Here is a 21,016-nt window from a genome sequence, read left to right as displayed (position 1 = left end):
TATGTAGAATTATAATGCCTCTGAAAAGTAAAAACCATAACAAAGGGAAACCAAAGCTGCTGTCTTGTCCTGAACAACACAAAGCTAATTGCTTAGTTCTTGTTTCAGGTTCTTGGCAGCCCTGGTCATTCATCATTATTAAGCACCTGGGCACACAACCACAAGACTCCTGGTTTCCTTGGCAATAAGCAAGCTAAATCCTGCTACACTTATTCTTCAGGTGGAAGTGAGTCAACAGTACTGTTGTACAAATCGCCCCCATACCATCCTCGTGCTTTGTATGAGCTTGTTGTAGAGCAGCGATGTAAAAAAAAAAAGAAGGATCATAAAGACAAATGACAGTGTCCTGCCATTGACAACAAGCTTGTCGCTACAGGGCAAACGCTCACTGGGATGAGCAGAGTAGCCTAGAGAGCTGCAAATGCTTATCTGAGATAACAAGCTTGGGGACTTTTTTTTACTCAGCATTTATTCATCCAGGGAAGCACAACCAAGCACAAAACCAAGCTCTTTTCTACCAGTGCTCAAGCTCATATTGCACACCTGGGAGCTGCCAATACAGCTACCACATTGTTGACCTCCGAGCAGCTGCACTGGAGCAGGGTGCAGTCACCCTGTGAATAAAGTGACGAGCCTCTAGGCACAAACACCATAACCTCTTGAATAAACTGCTTTAAGGTAACACAAACTCTTCTAAGTGTCCTCCTACAATAAAACACACAGTCGTGTTGAAATTATTTGTCGATTAATGGATTTGCTGCATTTCTGTTTTACATCTTTGTAAATTGAATATGTTTGGGATTCGGGACAGTTGAAGATGTCACTTTAGGGTTTGAGAATTGTGATGGACATTTTCACTACTTGGCATTTTATAGACTGCATGTTAAATCGATTAATTGGAAAAAATAATCAACAAATTAATCATAGCTGTAAGGGCAGATGTGGCTCAGGAGGTAGAACAGGTCCTCGGGCAAGATACTGAACCCCAAATTGCTCCCAAAGGCTGTGCCATTGGTGTGTGAGTGTGTGTGAATGAGTATATCCTGATGAGCAGGTTGGCACCTTGCATGACAGCCTCTGCCATCAGTGTGTGAATGCGTGTGTGAATGGGTGAATGTTGACATGCAGTGTAAAGTGCTTTGAGTGGTCAGAAGACTAAAAAGGCGCTATATAAATGCAATCCATCCATTTAATCAATAATAACAATAACTGTTAGTTGGAGCCCTATAGACAGACCTGCTTTGTCATTAAAATAGCCGATGATGTTGAACAGTGGATGAACAGTAGATGTTTACACTGCACATCACAAATCTAAGTTTTTGATACTAGTTTCCACAGAACACAGTAGCATCACTATAAAAATAATCCACAAAGAAAGCCAGTTTCTTCACATCAACACATTCAATAGAGTAAAACCACCCTTATCTAATGGCATTACAGGATATAGGCTAAAGATTAAATGACTCAAATATAGACATTTTGGAAAACTCACACTGAAAAACCCTAAAACTGGTCTGGCCAACATCCAAACACTACAGTGGATTATAGGCGTGGTTCTCTTCTCACACATTTTGCTGAGTGGATGAATGGGTGTGACTCCAGCAAGCTGAGATGCTGAGGCTAAGACATGCCTATATTGTTGAAGCCGCTCTTGAGGACTAATATGTTTTGCATCTTGTATTTCAGAGCATTGGTATCAAGAGAACAAACAATGTAGGATTTGTGATGTCATTCTGATAATTACACATGTGGGCACAATCAAATCATCCTTGTGAATGAGACTAATAAGAGAAAAGCATATTTGATAGTGACTAGTGCAAACACTAAAGATCCTTTACAGATTGTCAAATGACTGACATGACTACCATGAGATTTATTTTTTGTTAAACAGGCTCATGGTTGCAGCGTGTATCATAATTACACTGTAGTGAAAAAAGATCTGAATCCTGTTGACTCAGTCAGCATAAAATGCCTAGTCACCATGGTAACAGAGGATGCAACCCGTTTTGTAAAGGGTGATGGAGATAGAAGACTATATTCACCACGAGCATCATTGCGGGATTTGTTACACCTGTTCAAAATTGATTAAAACCTTTAAAAATAGAAGAAGAAGAAAAGCAGAGCAAACCGGATATCCTATCCGGTTTTGCGCCCCACAACCACCTCCAAAGCTTGGGCTACTACGGGTCACGTTGAAGCTTCTTCACATTATATAACATCGTTGAATTACAGTGGTAGCAGTTACCAAGCACTGATGAAACCACAATTCACACACGAAACGCCATTCAAAGCTGTGAAAATGCAGTTTAATTTCCCCACAATGCTTTTTTTTGCGCCAGACGCGTCAGCAACCAGCAGCATCAGTCTACAAAGTTGCGTAACATTTCAGTCACATTTACGGGAATAGATCCACAGCAGTCCATTAATAAATTTTAGGGCGATAAATCTCACAGCAAAACTATAAGACAAGTCCTCAGGAAAACCAGCGTGTAGGGATATCGTGATATTCTTTTCATTCGGGTAAGAAAGGAGTGTATTTCACAATTCCCCCTCTGTCCATCCTCCTAGCGACATCTGGCAATAACATCTAGCGTGAAGATTTGGGGGCAGGATGGATGCGCGCCTACCTGTCCGCAGGTTGAAGGAGAGTCGGGCTTCAACAAGATATGGGGTGTCGCTCTTTGAGCGGAGTCTCCTGATCAGTCGGCGGTCTGTGCTGCTGTCTGGAGAAGTCGCCATCAATCTGAACCAGTGTCCAGTGGTGACTGCTGGCCGACCGGGGCAGACGCAGAACCGCGGCCACTCGCACTCTGGGAGGTAGCTGTTGATAGGGAGGAGGGAGTTCACACACACACATAAGATAGAGAGAGAGGGAGAGAGAGGAAGGGAGGGAGGGAGAGAGAGAGAGAGAGGCGTTGGTGGAACATAGCATGGATACAGTGAGAGAAAATATAAAAATATATTGCCTAAAAATGGCAACATATAGAGCTATTAAAAAAAAAAATCCAAGTAAACCCAATGTATTTCTTACGACTATTTAAAAAACACACATCTCGGACTATATCCTCATATGATGTAGATCTATAGGCTATCCTTATTTTATTTTTTCGAATTCAAAATTATTTTTATGGCTTGTTTTTTTTATAATTAAGGAGGCTATGCCAAAGCAAGGTGTACAAGGTGTATAATGTTTAATGATTTACAATAATTAATAATATTGATAATTGTAATAATTTTGATCATTAATAATGCATAATGATTTCCTCGAAAACAAGCCAACAAATGGCTTGCACATTACACACAACGATACACAACATGCACTATATCATACAATATATCACACTATACAGCTACATTTAATGAATGAATATGATAAGATGAGATAACAATTGAATTTGATGGTAATGGTGAGAAGCGTATAAGAAAAGAGATCAAACCAAAGACAGGAGGCAGATTTTGAATCAGCACAGTTATGTGTTGATATTTTGCTGCTTCAGTTCAGTTCATATCTGTACAAGAGATTTTATATTTTCTTTTAATATTTTTGCAGCAAATCAGCATGGACATAAACACAATTGCTTCTGTCATGTCAGATTATTTTCAAAAGGAATAATTACATTTTTTTTTGTTTTGTTCTGAGAGTGTGTCAAAGAACTTATTTTTTAGTCTGCTGCAGTGTAACAGGAAGTGCTGCTGTCCCTTTCTTTTTGTGGTTTCTCCTCAAAACATTCATGTTGTTGGCGGAACTGCTTATAGACAAATTCTGTCGTAGCCTTTGTCCTCATTTAGACTTATTTTCAAGATGGAAAAAAACCCAAAAATAAAGGTCAGAAACTGACAGTAACTTGAGAATGAATGAATCATCCTGAATGAATCACACGTACTGCAGTCTACCACCAGATGGCTCGCCTAAACTACATATTTTTCCTCTCTCCTTGTACTTGAGCTTCTCTGTTTTTTTTAAATCGCGATTTACGACAGTGTGGAATGTTTACGACCTCTTCTGTTAATTGCAGTGATAGAGGTAAACAAGCAAACTCTGCGTCGCTCTCCGACTCAAAAGTGCGAACAATACCAAGCAAGGTGAGTCTGAGCAAGTTAGAGAGGCAAGTTCATTTAAATACTCTCATACTGGCCATGTTTTCGTTTAGTATAACTGGAAAAAAACACACGTTTGAATGTGCACGTTTGTTCGTACGTATGTGACAGCGAGCACGACAAGCTTCGACCATTTTCAGCTAACGTTAGTTCACGATTAACGTTACAAGCAACGTTATGTTAGGAGTTTAAATGACAATGTCAGCTAAAGTTAACTTTCACATTGAAGATATGTCCCTTTATTTTAAGTTAAGTGGCCGGTTGGTTACCTTGGAGAGGGGGAAACTGTCCAGAGCGACCACCCAACAGACGTAACGGTGAGTGTAACTTGTGCAAATAACGTTAGCTGTACGGTACTTTCACTCAAAGCTGTGGTGATTTGTAGTTTTTTTATACACCAAGTTGAATAGCCTGGAAAACCTGTTTCGACATGTACTGCACATTTTGTTATGTTTTGCAGGGCGCGCCCAGTAGACGAAAGGTTTGTTTAAAAAGCTGTTTCTTACTTTTACTGCGCACCTATTCTTTTTTTAAATGTATTTTATGCATATACTTTTCCTTATCAGTGCCAAAATCCAGGCCACCATAGCTTTTTAGCTGGTGTAGCCTACATTTAACTAGAGAACAGTATCACTTCTCTGATTGCACAATCAAATTCTTGCAGCCATTGCGTTCATGTTAATATGTTGAAGTGGTGTTGTTTGCAGTAAGACCTGTTTGTGCGGTCACTTGCACACAGATTCACTTCTCTTTCTGCTTAAATTAACCCTTAAGTGTCATAATTTAGATAAAACATTTTTACACACTGTAGTACAACATCACATATAGAACTGTTTCTACACTTTATTGTAGCTTTGAGTGAAATATTTAAATCAGATAACATGGCCTTTATGGGTGCACTTTTCACCAAATGCAGATATTCTACATGTCTTGTGGATCATTTTGTACATATATCCTACAAGTTTTCAGTCATTTCATACTATATTGTATTCTCTGTCAATTGTTTTCCATCCAATAGTGACAATGTTGGTCCAACATCGAGCTGTCGTTGCGCTTGGTCTTCGCATGTATTCTACAGGACCTTTGATCGACGCAGCAAGACCTAGCTCTGGTAAAATGAAAATTGTTAAATTGTTAATGAAGAAAAAATGTGTAGCCTAGTCCCTGAATATCTGAATGAAGAACTATGTAACTGACCACTCTCTTAATCAATCATGCCTGATTCTGCTAAATCAAAGACTAGGACTGCAAGAAACGTTTATATTATTTTCATTATTGATTCATCTGTTGATTGACATTATCTCAATTAATCGATTAGTTGCTTGGTCTATAAAATGTCAGAAAATGGTGAAAAATGTCAATCACTGTTTCCCAAAGCACAACTTTTGTCCACAACTCAAAGATATTCAGTTTACTCTCATAGAAGTGACTGAACTGAAACCTGAAAATATCCACATTTAAGAATCTGAAACCAGAGAATTTGGACATTTTTCCCTTAAAGAATGACTCCAAAGGATCAATCAATTATCAAAATAATTGGCAATAAATTTAATTGATGGCAAATAATCATTTAGTTGACTAACCATAGCTCTAGCAAAGTCTGTGGGAGAAGCACCAAGAATGCTATAATATACTGTATGAATGATATATTGTAATACTTCAGATTGTAACATCTCCTGAACTTTGCATGTGGAAATATTGTTGGTGGGGCTGTTTTAAAACCTTAAAGTTGTTATTAAATATTAAGACAAGTTGTTTGCTTTTGGCTGCCTCAGCTGTGACTTGTCATCCTTTGATTGATATCAATATATTGGTCATATATTCTATTCTATTCACGAATTATATGTTGGTTTTCCTCTTACTTTCCTAGACATGTCTGAATTCCGCAAGGTCTTTTCCAAAGCCAAGCACATAGCAATCATCACAGGGGCAGGTGTGAGTGCAGAGAGTGGAGTACCAACCTTCAGGGGAGAAAATGAGAAATGGAGGAAGTGGCAGTCACAGGTAATTTCCAAAAAAAAGCAAAACAGGCGCACATACTCATACAAACTTGTATTAATTATTGTATTTTCATTTAATTTAGGTCAGAATTTTGTGTTGGTCTCATTTTCAGCTGTGGAGAGTTGTTGCTGTGGAGTGGGTGTATTTTATGTTTACATAATACCTCTTCATAGCTCAGTGGATTTATCTTAACAGTTGCATAATATGGATACTTGTCGTGGGTTGCAGCAAGATTTCCCTTCAGGAAAAAATTAAAAATTGTCTTTCATTCAAAAAATTATAATCTCTCTCCCTAATTGAGGTGTTTAAAGTTAATACGTGCTGCCTTTCATTATCTGTGTAATTCTTGCCTCAGAAGAATACACTTTTGATTGCTACCTTCTTAGCCTTTGAGCTTTGACCTAAAGACATGCCCATGTGGATGTTTCCCCAGGACCTGGCTACTCCAGAGGCCTTCTCTCGCAACCCGTCGCGGGTCTGGGAGTTCTACCACTACAGAAGGGAAGTTGCGTTGAGCAAAAAGCCCAGTGCTGTTCATCAGGCGATAGCAGAGTGTGAGACCCGGCTGAGGAAACAGGGACGCTCTGTGGTCGTCATCACCCAGTGTATTGATGACCTACACCGACAGGCAGGGTCCAAACATGTGCTAAAGATTCATGGTAAGAGGCAAAGACAGAACATCACAGTCATCATAATAATTGTAGATTTATTTGATTGGAAAAAGCTTTCTGTTTCACATTTTTCTAAATACTGTACAACTCAGTTTTAATTTTTTAATTTGAACAAGTTGCCATTTAGAGGCAATGAGTAGTTAGGATGAGTGAAATGCGGATAATAAAATATACATTCACAGGCGACTTTATTAGGAACACCTGTGCAGTCTAATGCAATCCAATACAACAGCTCTGCCATAAATTCTACATTCACAGAGCTTATACATTTTCAGTTTTTGTTGACATTGTCAGAAAGGTGATAATTCTACTTTATGGTTATTATTGAGGTCATAGTGGGTAGGGGTTCTTAATATTTTGTTCACGCCATTAACATACACAAGGGTGGCAAAATATTAGGAACACTTTTCAATGTAATGCACTCCAGTACACCACCACCACCACCCACTACGACGTGCTGCTCCATAGTTTCTGATTAATGGAAACTGTGACAGCATCACAGTTTCTATTAATCACATTGTGGTTTTACTGGGATATGGAACATTTGTTAGTTTCTCAAACAAAAATCCCATAAGCCCACAGTTATTCACTTACTTAATGTTAGTGGACAAACTCCAAAAAGTTTTGTGGTAAAATCAGTTCAAGTGTTGATTCTAACTTCACTCTTAAGGAAACTTTATTTGTATTTGAAGTTTTTGGCTTCTCTGTTTTTAAATATTGTCATAGAGTTGATTTCACATTTACCTTATCATACCATACATTATGGCATAATAGTCTTAAAACTAATACTAAATTTCTTTGCAAAAGACTTGCTTTAATTAAGTATCAATAGTCAAGACATGAAACTAGTGTTGTCAACAAAGTCTGTGCAGAGGGAGATGTTTCTGTGACTCCACAGGACCCAAATGAAAAACAGCTGTGTTTTCTGTGTGTAACTGCAGGCAGTCTGATGGAGACGCGCTGTGTGAGTTGTAGACACGTGACCGTGAACAAGCAAAGCCCCATATGTGCTGCCCTAAAGGACAAAGGGTAAGAGGCAGCAACTCTGGAGCATACACACGCACACACACGCTGATAAACACATAGGATTTGTAGCCTGATCACTTCAGCTTGACCCCTATGTGGACAAAGTTGACCCTGATGTGGGTAAAGTGCCGTTTAACCCACTGTGTTTGCTCTCTTCACGTACAGAGCACCTGACCCAGATGTTGCTGATGCCCAGATTCCTGTGGATAAACTGCCAAGGTGGGAATACTTTCACTTCATATCATTTACAGTGAGGGCCAGATTTACTAAGCCTTTTGTACTGTTTCTGATGCATACTGCACCTGAAATAAGTAAAGCTGACTGTGCATACCTTTGGATTTATATATTAAAGGTGCAGTGTGTGGAATTTAGTGGCATCTAGCAGAATGGACTTGGCAGAAATAGAATATAATATTCATAAGTGTGTTTTAATTAGTGTATAATCACCTGAAAATAAGAATTGTTGTGTTTTTGCTACCCTAGAATGAGCCCTTTATATATACGTACATATACATATATATTTTACATAGGGAGCGTCTCTTCCATGGAGCCCACCATGTTGCACCAGCATGTTTCTACAGTAGCCCAGAATGGACAAACCAACAAACACTGGCTCTAGAGAGGGCCTTTTGCATTGTCCGCTAGTTTCATCACCATAGTTTCTCCTATATGCTTGGAAGGGGAGAGTGAGGGATATTCAGTTAGTTGCAATCTGCAACCTTACCACTAGATGCCACTTAATCCTACACACTGGTCTGTTAAGGTTTTCTTAATTTTGTGTGGTCCAGTTTTACATGGAAAACCTATATTAAGGGCAGGCGCAAGTGTTTTAAAAAGGAAGTATTAAAAGGGAGGTTGTGGTTTGGGAGAATTCTACAAAAATTTGTAATGGCAGCAGAGTGATGCAATATGTGATCTATAACACTAAAAAACAAAAATGCTCCCAGGAAGTTGTTTTGTGCTCAATAAACTTTAATTAAAGGTTCAGTTAACCGTAAAATCTCTGTGTACTACCAACTGCACGCTTTAGATAAGACATTTTTGAGTGTTATTATTTTTGTTTTTTTCTGAGACATCAATCATATCGGCCACCATCTCCACCCTCCACCTGCTCCGCATTGAGCTTCTGTTGGACCCGCTGCTCCTTTCTGCTCTGCTTTCTGTTTCTTTCAGATCTCTCACCATTTCTTGCAGTGGCTTACATATATATATATTTTATGTTATAAGAGATGTTGTGCATTTTATCCCAGTTCTTCATTTTCCTTTAAATTTATTTAATAACTTCTGCACTGTTGCATTGTATCCTAATATAAGTACACCCACAGATTAGGCTGCAGATGATAATATAATTTAATAAATTATCTAATTAATCCAGCCTTGGATTCTTGGTACTTAATAAATGAGAATCTCTGCGCAGCATCACTACATTATAATTCTAAAACATAGTGATCTTAGACAAATCCAGCCACTGAACTGTGCCCACTGCGCTCTCCTTCACTTACAAATTGTAGCTTGAGGACGGTCCCAGGCACTGGTTGTGTAATGAGCTGCTGTCTCAGTAAATCAGTTTGAGCACAAATTAAATGAAAAGTGCAGTGCAAATTTGCCCTGTGATTCAAGTACTTAACTCTGGCCCTGGATCTTAACTTAGTCTTCTCAGCCTCATCTAAACTTCATCTCTCTCTACAAGTTTGTACAAGATTTTTCATTATGCTTCGGGGAAACCGGCGATCTTAATGTTTTACTTGATTGCCATGTCACTAATAGTGAAGTTAGGACATCCACTTGGAGGCAGTGGTGTGGCTGCCATATGTATGACCCGTAAAGGCCACATCAACACAAAATTACACAGGACAGAAAACTACAGCCTCACTGTTCTGCATGGGTTTTTAACTTCAAAGCATGTTGCACCTCCGCACCTGTTATTGCCTAACACAGAAGCCAATTATTATGCCAACTATTGTGTGATGGACTATGAAACATTTAATCACGTAAGGACTGTTTGATGCTGCTGTATCAAGGTGTGATGAAAGTGACTGCCACGGTCTGCTGAGGCCTAACGTTGTGTTTTTCGGGGAGACTCTGGACTCTCATATCCTGACCAAAGTGGAAAAAGAACTGGAAATCTGTGATCTCTGTCTGGTGGTAAGTTATCCTCATCTTTACATGCGCACATGCCATATACTATTCTTGTGCAATACTATTATATAACACAGTATTTGTTCAGAAGCTCTCAAAAATTGGACTCAAAATGCAATGTTTTAGAGTGGATTTCAAGATAACCTTAGTGTCATTGTCCCCTGTTGTTAACCTATAGGTGGGCACGTCTTCGATCGTTTACCCAGCAGCCATGTTTGGCCCCCGGGTTGCGTCCAGAGGCATCCCAGTGGCAGAATTCAACACGCAAACAACACCAAAAACTGAGTACTTCACGTGAGTCAGTAACTGAGTGCATACTGCAGAAGATCAAACTATACTGTACTACCTATTTGGTTCTATGATGAATAAAGTTGATGAGCATGAAAAACATGTTAATGAAAAGTGGAACTAGACCAGTGGCTAATGATGCATGTGCATGTTTATTATTAGTGAGATTCAGTAGCAGCAGAGGCACATCCAGGCCATTTCACAGTATTTGTCACCTTGAATCAGTCACTAGGTTTTTTCCAACTCATGGCGTGACTGGAAAGCTTCCAAATGTTCCACAAAAGTCTAATCTTCAGTATCTCCTTGTTTTTTTGATGTGTCTGTCATGTGGCACAGGTACCATTTCCAGGGTCCATGTGGAACTACACTGCCTCCAGCCTTGGCGCGACATGAGTCAGAGGTTATTTAAGCCCTGTGGGACTGACTTAACAGACAAGAATCATTGGCTTCTTCTACAGTCTAATGCAAGCCCAAAGCAGTGATGTTTCATAGCATTTTTTCATTCCAAATGTTTGCCTTAACATTACTGCAGCTTTTGATGCTTGGTAGAGAGAGGGTTGTATAAGAATTATCTTTTTAGATCTGTCAATACTTGAATATATAGTTCACTAAACTGGAAATGGGATATTGTATGTTCTACATATTTGCTGTGTAGATTTAAACAGGGATCACGCAGCCTGATATAAGAAAGGGAATGCACTATGTATGTAGTTCTTTGCATTGCAAACTAACTCCTCACACTAGAAGGTATCGCTATTCTTTACAAATAGCACATATTCACTGCTGGTGAGGAATTGCTATATTTTGGATATACTGTGCTCTAAAATTAGGTGGTAGAATGGAACAACATATTACTCCCGCTGCCAGTGGAGAATATTCCTCCTTTTTCTTCCCACTGAATGAACAGATGTACACACCATAACATAATCTTGTGCCTTTCAAGCTGTTTACACAACCTTGACCAAATGCTCGCATTAAACCTCAAGTGCAAATCAACCACTGTTACAAAGATTTAGCCAAGTGTAGAGTGTTTTGCTGTTGACCAAGGACAGAGGGGATAGAGAGACAGAAACGTATTTTCAAGCATAGCCCGAATCAGCATTATTCCCTCCTTGTGCTCTTTGACTGCGTTTATTATTCTGTCAGTATGGTTACATGTAATGGATTATTCATGATACGTTTGATACATTTTTACACATTTAAATGCCTATTTTTGAACGAAATGTGTTCAATCGCTGTAGATGTACATTCTTCAGAAAAAAAATGAAAGCAATCGTATGATATTTAAGAGATTATCTTTTTTTTTTCTTTACATGTTTGCTTATAAATGCACTATTTCTCAAAATGTACTCTATTAAAACTGCCAATGCAATGATCCAGAATGCAGTTATTAAAAACACTAAATGTACATTTGCCGGTTTGGTGGGTTATTGTCTGCATTATTCATGGCTTTTGTCGACCCACAGTGGAGTATACTGTACGTGCTAAAAATGAACAGTAGATGCCAGCATGTAGCTTTCTATCCCAAAGGTAGATTATATAGTAACATATAACTCTGCTCTGAGAGGAACACAGACAACGTCCTCGTATCCATTTAGATTCTTCTCTTAGTATGCATGAGTGAGAGGAAACACAGACTTCAGTACCCTGAGGCAGTGAACTCAGAGCTGTTATGGCTGAGCAGAGCTGAGGAAACAGTACCGGCGTCAATCATAATACTGCCAAAAATGGAAACAGTTTGAAGTGGAAAGCAGTGTATGACACAAGGTGGCCCGTATTGCCCCAGCTGATCTCTTACAGGCATCCTGATTAAAAAATTATGTTATTGTTATTGTTTTTTTGTTGAAATCTTTCATTTTAGGTGATTAGATGTTTCTTCCAATTTCCTTTTTCTTTTCTGTAGTGCTAAGGAAGGCTCTTAGCTTGTGGTTTAGTGCATTAAGGGGGTTTCATCTTCATTAACTGACAGGACTAATATGGTTAAGCCATTCAGTGGAAATGAGAGAGACAGAGGGCTAGGAGTCATTTAAATTAGTTGTGGAAGGTTATGTTCATTAGACAGTGTTGTGATAATGTAATGATAGTCATAAAAGAGTTACCTCAAGAGAGCTAGGGAGCGTGTATGTGTATGTGAGAGAGGGAATGGTGCAGGTGTGCCCATATACAGGTACGTAATTCAACTTTGATATCTCAAGGGAGTCACTCAGGTTTAGTTCATTTCATGCCCACTGTAGTTTCAGCACTCTCGTAATTACATTTTTTGCCCACACAGCATCGCAGCACCACACACATGCCGCAGTTGGTCCACATTGGTGAAACAGCACGTGCTGCGAAAATACCCAGTACTATTTCCCCTGAAGTGTTATTCCATCTCCACTGTGGCGCCTCACCACTTTGTCTGCTCAACAATTAGCATCCAAATCAAATCCCTCTGTTGAGTATCACCAATTGTTAATGTGTATTATCATCATCATTTCCATGATTAGATTTCCTCATTTCCTCCTCTATTATCGCTGCTTCCCTTCAAGGAGAGGTAAGGCCAAGTCCCATTTGTCATCAGGAGAAAAAGTACATGGAGAGGCACTTAAGAGAAATCTCAGCCATCTGATACAGTCATTTCTGGTCTGATGTGAAAAAAGGCTGCCAGAGAGCAGCCAACTCTGCTCCCAAGTCCTGCAGCTCATTCATGAATGTAGCAGGGGAGGGATGAAAAAGTGGGAGTGGAATGGTTCTTGTCTGACCCGAAAGCCTTGGGGTTAATAGACTCATCATCATTGTTGGCAGCTCTGCAAATATCCCTCTGTCTCTTTGAATGAGGAGGCAGATTGACCGGGAGATGGCGTGAGTGTGTGTGTGTGTGTGCGTGTGTGTGTGTGCAGGCATATATTGGTTTTAATGTGAGTGTTTGTGTGTGATTGACTTCATGACTTATTTTGTTGGAGTCTCTGTGGTTGGAAAAAGCTGAGAGTGGTATTTGATGGAGTTGGATGAGTGTGCGTTTGTGTGTGTACTTGCACCAGAGGGAAGAATGTGTCTGAATGTGTGTGCGTGTTTGTCCTGTATGTGCAATGGTGTGATTTTTCTTTCTGTATACAGACTGGCAGAAGTGTCAGACCAAACCAGGTCAGGCTGGGTGAGTAGCTGTGAACATTACACAGATACACATACTGTAGCTTTACAGTTACACCGGGCATGTCGGTGTCTGTTAGGCATGGCGTGGCTCATTCTGTCAATTCAGGAGTACTGTATCTGTGTTTTGAAACAGGCATTTTGTTAAAATACTAGTGTCAAAGCCATTACTGGAGCAAGTCTCAAAGAACTATTGATACATTTTAACTATGCTTTAAAGGATGGATAACACATTGAGTATAAAGCTAAGGGGATTGATGACACTGCATAGATAGCTTCTATATCATCACATGCTCATACTATTTAATTTGTCAGAAAGGCTACTCTTCCCAAGGTATTAAAGCAGGTCAGAGTTGTTCTGTTGGAGGAAAGGACATTACTGACCTGTTTCAATTCTCCCTATGGCATCAAACATTTTTAGAAAGACTGGCTAATGACCAGTTTGGTGCTTATTTAAGTAAATACAGTATTCTTACTACCAATCTGGGTTCAGAAAATATTATCCCACAGTCAGCCCATGTTCACCTGACTGATGGACAATGGGTTATATACTGTGCAGGGATATCTCTTATTGACCTTCAAAAGGCATTTCACACATAATTTAATGTTATGCAAGAAATGAGAGACTATGGATCTGATAACCTTGTATCTTACCTAAGTAATCATATTCATTATACAGATACAGTAAAAATGGCACCTTATGAGATTCAGGAAGGTAGGTGTGGCGTTCTTAATGTTAGGTGCAAGAAATTTTCATATAAGGTAAAATAAGATGATACATTAAATTTTGATTACAATAAAGGAACCCATTTAAGTCTAGGACATTTAAAATCATGAAAAGTGTTCTAAAAAATGCCATTAGGGCTCAGTATTTAGCAGCAAGTATATAAATCCCTAAGTGGCCAGGCACCAGGAATTTACAGGTGTTTTACTGCACTAGAGACCAACATAAAGGCAAAACACTAGAACATTAGGTCAAAATCTATAGATATGTTGTTGTTTTTTAAAATCTAAATCTTTTCAATGTGTGGGGGCCAAAACTTGCTTACCAGATGATGTGAGATACTCAAAATCTATTAGTAATTAGTATTAGTATAACAAGGAGAGATGGGTGAATGTACTTAGTATTTTAGTAAAAATGCACTATTAATATAGTGAGTAATATCCACCATAATTAAACTGGCATGTCACAACTTTGAGGTAAGTCTGTAATGTAGCAGCAGTCTTTGTTATTATCATGATTTGTGGCAGGCTGGGACCATTATGGACATAAGTTTTATTTGTGTTATAAACCAATTAATCTTTTGTTTTGATTCTCTTCTTTTTTTGTTACGTGAATATTCTGCAAAGATAGTGTATTATGTGACGTTTATGACGCAATAGAACCAAACCATATGTTAAAGATGTGCTTTGTCCGTTGATGAGCTTACAAAATAGATAGCATTTTAAAAATAACCTTACAATATTTAGCCCAGCTGTATAGTTTAGAAACAGCAGCGGCTTATGGAGGCCTAGGTATTTTCTATTTATAGCAACTGTCAATTCACAACACTGCAGGGCTTGTCTCACATGCAAGCTCATGCACATTCATAAACACACACACACACACACACCCAGTGCTAGCAACACATACTAATCTCTTCACAGTCTCCTCTTCCTAACCTTTCCCTGAACTATGTGTGTTTAACAGACTTGGCTGTCATAACAAAGCTTTACAGTTAATCCCTTCGTTGCCATGAGAACCCCCACCCCCACCCCCTCCCCCCATCATTTTTGAACCTCTGTGATGAAAGTGTGATATCCACAATGAGATGAACAACCAACAATTAATGACAGTCAGAGACAGGTGAGGCCAAAAGCCAGTTTTCATATACCGACTGAGGTGTCTTTCCCTCTGCCATAGCATATCCCTGAATTATGCTGATACTGGTGCTTCTAGGTAGCCTGATTGGAAGAGAGTTGTTGTTTAAGAATGGCTAAGACAGGGGCTCAGGTGCAAACTAATCTGCTCTAACCCTGCACTAATTAGGATCAAGGCTAGCAGCCACTTTCTCCTGGTTATTGATCACCGGCCCCATCTCGTTTAGAGAAGTATTTGGCTCCTATGAGAGTGACGCAGGGCGCACATAAGAGGGAGCTCTCCCCTCCCTGCCTGCTGAATCTTGTTTGTGTCTTTGAAATTCAATATCCAGTTCCTATTTAACATCAGGCCTTTCCAAGTGTTGTTGAGTCTCATCCGTTAGACCTCCAATCAGCCGGCTGTGTTTGTGCCGGTTTCCTTGATCAGTAGTCTTTAACTGACCTCATCTGACCCACTCAATATTCATTGTATAGGTGTCTGTTAACCAGCAGCACTAGCATCTCCATCTGTCTCTAGATCACACACTCTCATGTCTGCCCCTGTCTCTCTTTCACTTTCTCTCTTTCTCATTTCAGTTCATTTAAAATAAGCTTACGTGACACAGTGCTTCCAAAGTAGTATGATTTCCACAGTCAGGTTGTTACTAGCGGGGTGAGAAGATTATAGACTCATTGGACATGTGGTTGGCATGAAGAGATTTATAGCTAATTCATTTTTTAATCATATAAATGTAATAATTCCAAGAATTCCATATTTAAATGACTGTTATTTAATGTCAGTGTGAAGGACAAATCTCTGACCCAATATAGAGGACTTTTGTTCTCTCAAACATAAGTCCCAGATTGGCCAAATTAAGATGTCATCATCTCATAACGTTGATATAGCAAACATGCTAGCAGACAGTTGCTTATTTACACATCCAGTAAACATGGAGCAACATTAGCATTCATTTGGAGTCATGGTTTTGTCTACTTGACTAATGTACGACTAATATTCACTCTCACTGTAGCTCTGTTTTGGTCTCCATCAACTCCTGAGGAAAATAGCTTTAGCTGCTAGAGTCTCCACTATGTTCACCAATTAGTTACTAACTTTGTCTGTATTCCAATTGGTGCTGGGCACATAGCGTACAGAGGATTTATCAGAGCTTTTTCACTGAGAACAGCTGGCTGTTGCAACTGGAAATGAGGTTGTAAAATCAAAATAATGAGCTGAAAGATGCTAAACTGCTCCGTAGAGGAACTGCAGAATTGGGTGCTGACTCTGTGGGTTCTATAAGCGAAACCTTTTACATTATATTTAGTTGTCTGACCCACTTTTAATGAAAAAGTATTGGTTACAGCAGCTTTAAAGAGACATTTTGGTTTTATACAACTTGCATCATCTTTTTGTGGTTACCTATCTGTAATAATAGGTCTCACATGTGCTGAGATCTGGGAATGGTGCAACATTGTTTAAAAGTCAGATGAGGCAAAAAAAATTATGAGCAGTTGGATCGATAACTCCAAATTTAGCCAAACATACGATATTTGAAAGAATGTAAAAACATACAGTAGTTGAAGGATTGGTACCAACATTTTGGGTGCGCTCACTTTTAGTTTCACCACCAAATAAAGTGGTTTATGGCTAAATTGTTAGCTTGTTTACAACCTGTCTGATTGTCTGACTGCTATGTTCCCAGATCTCAGCAATTACTGGTGAGTAAAATTTTATCAGACTTGAAAGAGATGATGGCCAAAACAAAATTAAAGCCAAAGTTGGAATCTTGATTTAATAGCACTTTTGTTAGCCTTCACAGCCCGGTTAATTGTTATAGAATAGAAGCAATAGAACTGATTTCAATGCTCGGGTTGGTGCAGTGTTGCATTTTCACGTTACCTTTTTTTTTCTCCGTCTCTCTCTACTACCTCATGTGCTGTGCAGTGAACACTGACCCTACACTGAGGCGCTCAAATTCAGTGTGGCACGTGATACTTTGGTAGACAGCCATAGTGGGAGGGGTTGAGGCACATGGACTGGACGCAAATACACACAGACAAACACACACACAGACACACACTCACACATTGCCTCTCCCAGATTACTTGAACTATCAGAAGCTTTAAGAGGATTTCACAATGGGAGGGTGCTGCACTTGAATCTCATGCACCTGATGGCTATTGATCCATCCTAAGCTTGCACACAGACACACATGTGAAACGGGCACAGTTGTTAGTTCTTGTCATTAACAACAAGCTTCTGACCTTGCTTCATTTTTCAGTGCTCAGTGTTGTCGGAGGCTCTACTCTGCAGTAGTCTGTTCCTTTGAGTTCACGTCTACAGAGCAATACTAAAATTAAAATAGCATAGTTTTAATCTGACCGACTCACCAGATTGAGTTGTTGGACAGAAAGCATCCAAACAGTAATCCACAGCTTATTAAAGAGGAATAATAAAAGTAAAATCCTGAGCGTTACACTTTCTTTACACAATTGCAGTTCTAGCAGAGGTTGCAACTGAAATAAATCTCTCCATAAACAGTACAACACTCGCTGTTAGGCTCATTAGCAATGCTGATGTGAGTGGAAGATTATGAGGGTAGTGCTGTCTGTAATGGAGGAAACACAGAACGAGTCCCACAAACATGTAGGTTGATAAGCAAAAGGTTGCAATCAGTGAGCTGTCATGTCATGATAATATTATGTATATTGTTTAGGGACAGGGAGATACTGCACCAGGATTACGTTGGATGGTGATACATTAGGTGCAATTTTTTAAGAAAGCCAGGTTTGACCTACATTTCCCCCTCAGTTAAAATGTAAAAATGTAGACTGTGTCAGTGGTTATCAACCTTTTTTGCATAACAGCTCCTCAAAAGAGAGTAGATGAAGCTATAACCAGCCTCATGTTGAAGCTGTAAAATGCAGGACGGTGAATGTTGACACCAAATATTGAATTTTACCGGTGCTATTTTGAAATATTTAGTATTTCATGCAGGTTTTACCTTCCAGTAGGCCACAACTGTTTAACCTTTCACACAATATTATTGGAAGAAGGAATGCAAAATACTCTTACATCTGAAATCGCAAGCCTGATTATTTTATATATATGTTAAAGTTATATATTTGCACATTTCAGAAATCATCCTGTAACACCCAAAATCATTTCCTGGAAGGGGATGAGGGCACTGATCCCAAAAGCAAAAGCATTGCATTATTTAATATTTTAGTTAAACATGCTTCTAAACAATGCTGTTCCTTGGATCACAATTCAAAAGTCATTACACAGTGTTGATGCCTTTTAGACAGGATCCTGAAAGCAAAACAGTAATAACTAGCTGTTAACGTTTCGTGCCATCATCTGTCTACTCGAGAATGCATCTGTGACAAACACGTTTTTCAGCAATACGTACCTGACAAGACGCTGAACCGCGTTAGATCAAGATTTTGTTGTGCAAAGTTTTAAAAAATGCAGTCCAAACATGTTCAGTGACCTTGCTGTCATTGAACAGTCCATCAAAAGATGAATTACATCTGAATCATGGGATCTTGGGTATAACATAGCTTCTACATTTATCTGTTGTGATTGTATACAGGACTTGTTTTGAAGAGGGTACCAGTCATTCTCTTTGCTGAATGAAGGATAAGCTTGTGGATTTTTTTCCCTGAGTCCAGTTTTGATTTGGTAATTATGTGTGCATTATGTTTTCAGCCATGACAAATGGAGCTCTGCAGGTTCCTGCTCAAGGCTGGATTCGGACTCATTTCTTTTAAGTTTATGTGAAAAATTGCTGACTTGTGGCCATATTTGATTTATAATTTCTCTTCAGTTTCATGAACAAAGGAAAAGAAATAGATTGATCACCATATTGTGAAAGTAATACAATGTAACATATATATAAAGCTTATATTCTCACAAAGTTCTCCACCTTTTGTAGTTGGCATGTTTTTCTTGTCCTTCTAAGATGTGGCCGATTCTCTGAGGAAAGAAGAGCAGCACACCTGACTGCTGAGGAAAAGTGTTTTTCCTTAGCACGTTTTAATTAAGGCTGACATTAGCTAATTCACAACATGCATTGCCAATCCCTCTTGGGTCCGCCTTGGCTGTTTCATTTGCTGGTGTTGAGCCAATGTGTCTGTGATTATAAGACCAGCAATGTTTCAACCACATCTGGACACTGGTGGGACTTGCCAGCTGCTGGGCTATCATTACAGATCATCACTTGATGACAGTGAGTGTAAAGCACTATTTAGATGGAGGCAGCAGCTCTGAGCATTCTTTTGGATGTGCTCAGCTGATTTCATTCATCCACTTTTTATCCTTTCATCCCAGTCCAAACCAATGGCATGCAAGCTATCTGTCTTCCAGATTCAAAAACACCCTGCTGTTTGGAGAATTAAGGGCTGTGAAAATCTTTTTGAAGCATTTTTGAGAGGGGGAAGAGAGTGACATTTCTCACTGCTCAATTCACAAGAAAACATTAGAGATTTTGACCAAAGCCTCTATAAGAAACAAATTTGGTGGCAAGCATTTGCTACTTTAAGATCTCCTAAATGCTATAGATCAGCTTTTGGAAAGAAGCTATACAAGTGACATGTGGTGGAGAAGATTTTAATTGCTGCAGAGAGCTCAAGCTGTTGAGTCATCAAGCTGTTATTCGCAATGTAAATATGTCAGATACATAATCAGCTGTTTTTACATGGTTTCAGATGCTCAGCTGTTTCATGTCTTTAAGTCTGAGAGGATTTTTTTTTGAGAGATGAAAGAGCGAGAGACAGAAATAGAAAGACGGACAGAGGAAGTGGAGATGATTTTTTAGTGGAGAGGCACACAGCAGGAAGCAGGCTGCTGTCTCCTTGTCCGATGCCCTTGGAGTGCAGCTTTGGTGTGTGAACTCCCATAAGACCTCTCTTTGTTCTCAGAAGATGAGGGCTGGCAGAGTGTGACCATACACTTACACCTGAAGCCATCAAAAAGCAGAGAGAATAACACTTTTGTACTGTACAATGCCTCGTACTCTCATTCCCTCCAATGTTCTTGGCCGCAAACAGGACAAGAGGTCCTCGTGGTATACTGCACGCCTTCACACAAATGCAACGAAACCAGCTGTCAATCAACAGCAGTCAAAAAAAAAAAAAAAAAAAGTACAAACCTGCATGTGCAGATACATAAATGGCAATTTGAATGTCAGATTTTCATCTTGTTTGAATGCACAGTTTGACATTTGCTTCAAAAGAATGTGAGATGTCTGACGAAACTGAAAAACAGCAGCGTTCATTATTGAGATTAATTTGGGGAGCTGCTACACAAAGAATATTGAAATATTGATTAAGGTGATGACAGTAAATCCATGCTAGATTAATTACACACCAGTCAACAGACTATAAATGATGACACTGTTTTTTGGTTCATTTGCATGTCACCTTTGTGGGAGGCACAGTCACACATCAGTTTTTTTTTTCTCTGTGTAAAAACCTTGTGGATGAGACACAATATCAGCCTAAAAGCAATGTGTCCTACATCCCGTGTCCCACATCTTTCTCTCAGAGGAGCAGGGATAGATAACACAGAAAAGTGAGACTGGCAGGCAGGCGAGAGGGAAAGGTAAGGGCCTGCTGTTTTGGAGACAGCAATAGGGCTGTATCCTGACAAAACATTTAGTGTGACAGCGAGCATTTTACACATTTTGCAAGATTTCAGAACTTACATCAACTAGGGCTGCAAATGATGATTATTTTCATTATAAATGTTTTTATCGATTCTTTTTATTGCATTTTTATATTCTTTTTTTCATAATTTAGTCTATCACAATATCACAAAATAG

The 21,016-nt window shown here is 39.2% G+C and overlaps 2 protein-coding genes across 5 annotated transcripts in view; one reads left to right on the top strand and one right to left on the bottom strand.

Moving 5' to 3' along the window:
- The window catches only part of LOC121909292 (phosphatase and actin regulator 1-like), a 54,387-nt gene extending 50,553 nt beyond the window's left edge, over window positions 1-3,834 (bottom strand). The window contains exons 1-2 of one of the 2 annotated variants that reach the window (XM_042429765.1): window positions 3,618-3,834; window positions 2,628-2,821 (exon numbers count right to left, since the gene is read on the bottom strand). In XM_042429765.1, coding sequence (XP_042285699.1) covers window positions 2,628-2,739 — 112 coding nt within the window. In that variant the 5' untranslated portion in view covers window positions 2,740-2,821; window positions 3,618-3,834. Of the gene's footprint in view, window positions 1-2,627; window positions 2,840-3,617 lie in introns of those variants that run through there. The other variant, XM_042429766.1, reaches the window with a different exon arrangement.
- Window positions 3,835-3,976: 142 nt separating this feature from the next.
- LOC121909293 (NAD-dependent protein deacylase sirtuin-5, mitochondrial-like) lies at window positions 3,977-11,631 on the top strand. Of its 3 annotated transcripts, XM_042429769.1 has the most exons (11): window positions 3,977-4,083; window positions 4,348-4,415; window positions 4,559-4,579; window positions 5,117-5,209; window positions 5,969-6,102; window positions 6,533-6,758; window positions 7,712-7,799; window positions 7,962-8,015; window positions 9,818-9,941; window positions 10,114-10,229; window positions 10,560-11,631. In XM_042429769.1, the coding sequence occupies exons 4-11, from the start codon at window positions 5,122-5,124 to the stop codon at window positions 10,630-10,632; spliced, it is 903 nt and encodes a 300-aa protein (XP_042285703.1). In that variant the 5' UTR covers window positions 3,977-4,083; window positions 4,348-4,415; window positions 4,559-4,579; window positions 5,117-5,121; the 3' UTR covers window positions 10,633-11,631. The 3 variants fall into 3 exon arrangements, with proteins under 3 accessions (XP_042285703.1, XP_042285702.1, XP_042285704.1); XM_042429768.1 differs by lacking the exon at window positions 4,559-4,579; XM_042429770.1 differs by lacking the exons at window positions 4,348-4,415; window positions 4,559-4,579 and having other exon boundaries at window positions 3,980-4,083.
- Window positions 11,632-21,016: the final 9,385 nt, after the last annotated feature.

Source organism: Thunnus maccoyii, chromosome 12 (genome assembly GCF_910596095.1).
Source record: "Thunnus maccoyii chromosome 12, fThuMac1.1, whole genome shotgun sequence".
NCBI lineage: Eukaryota > Metazoa > Chordata > Actinopteri > Scombriformes > Scombridae > Thunnus > Thunnus maccoyii.
Note: the sequence above shows the minus strand (reverse complement) of the source record. Positions and strands in the feature narration are given on the sequence as shown.

Bases quoted from the DNA above. Each gene is read 5' to 3' on its own strand.
- LOC121909293 (XM_042429768.1), top strand. From the start codon at position 5,122: ATGTTGGTCCAACATCGAGCTGTCGTTGCGCTTGGTCTTCGCATGTAT. The intron at 6,103-6,532 runs GTAATTTCCAAA...ATGTTTCCCCAG, and splicing joins GGAGGAAGTGGCAGTCACAG to GACCTGGCTACTCCAGAGGC. The intron at 6,759-7,711 runs GTAAGAGGCAAA...GTGTAACTGCAG, and splicing joins ACATGTGCTAAAGATTCATG to GCAGTCTGATGGAGACGCGC.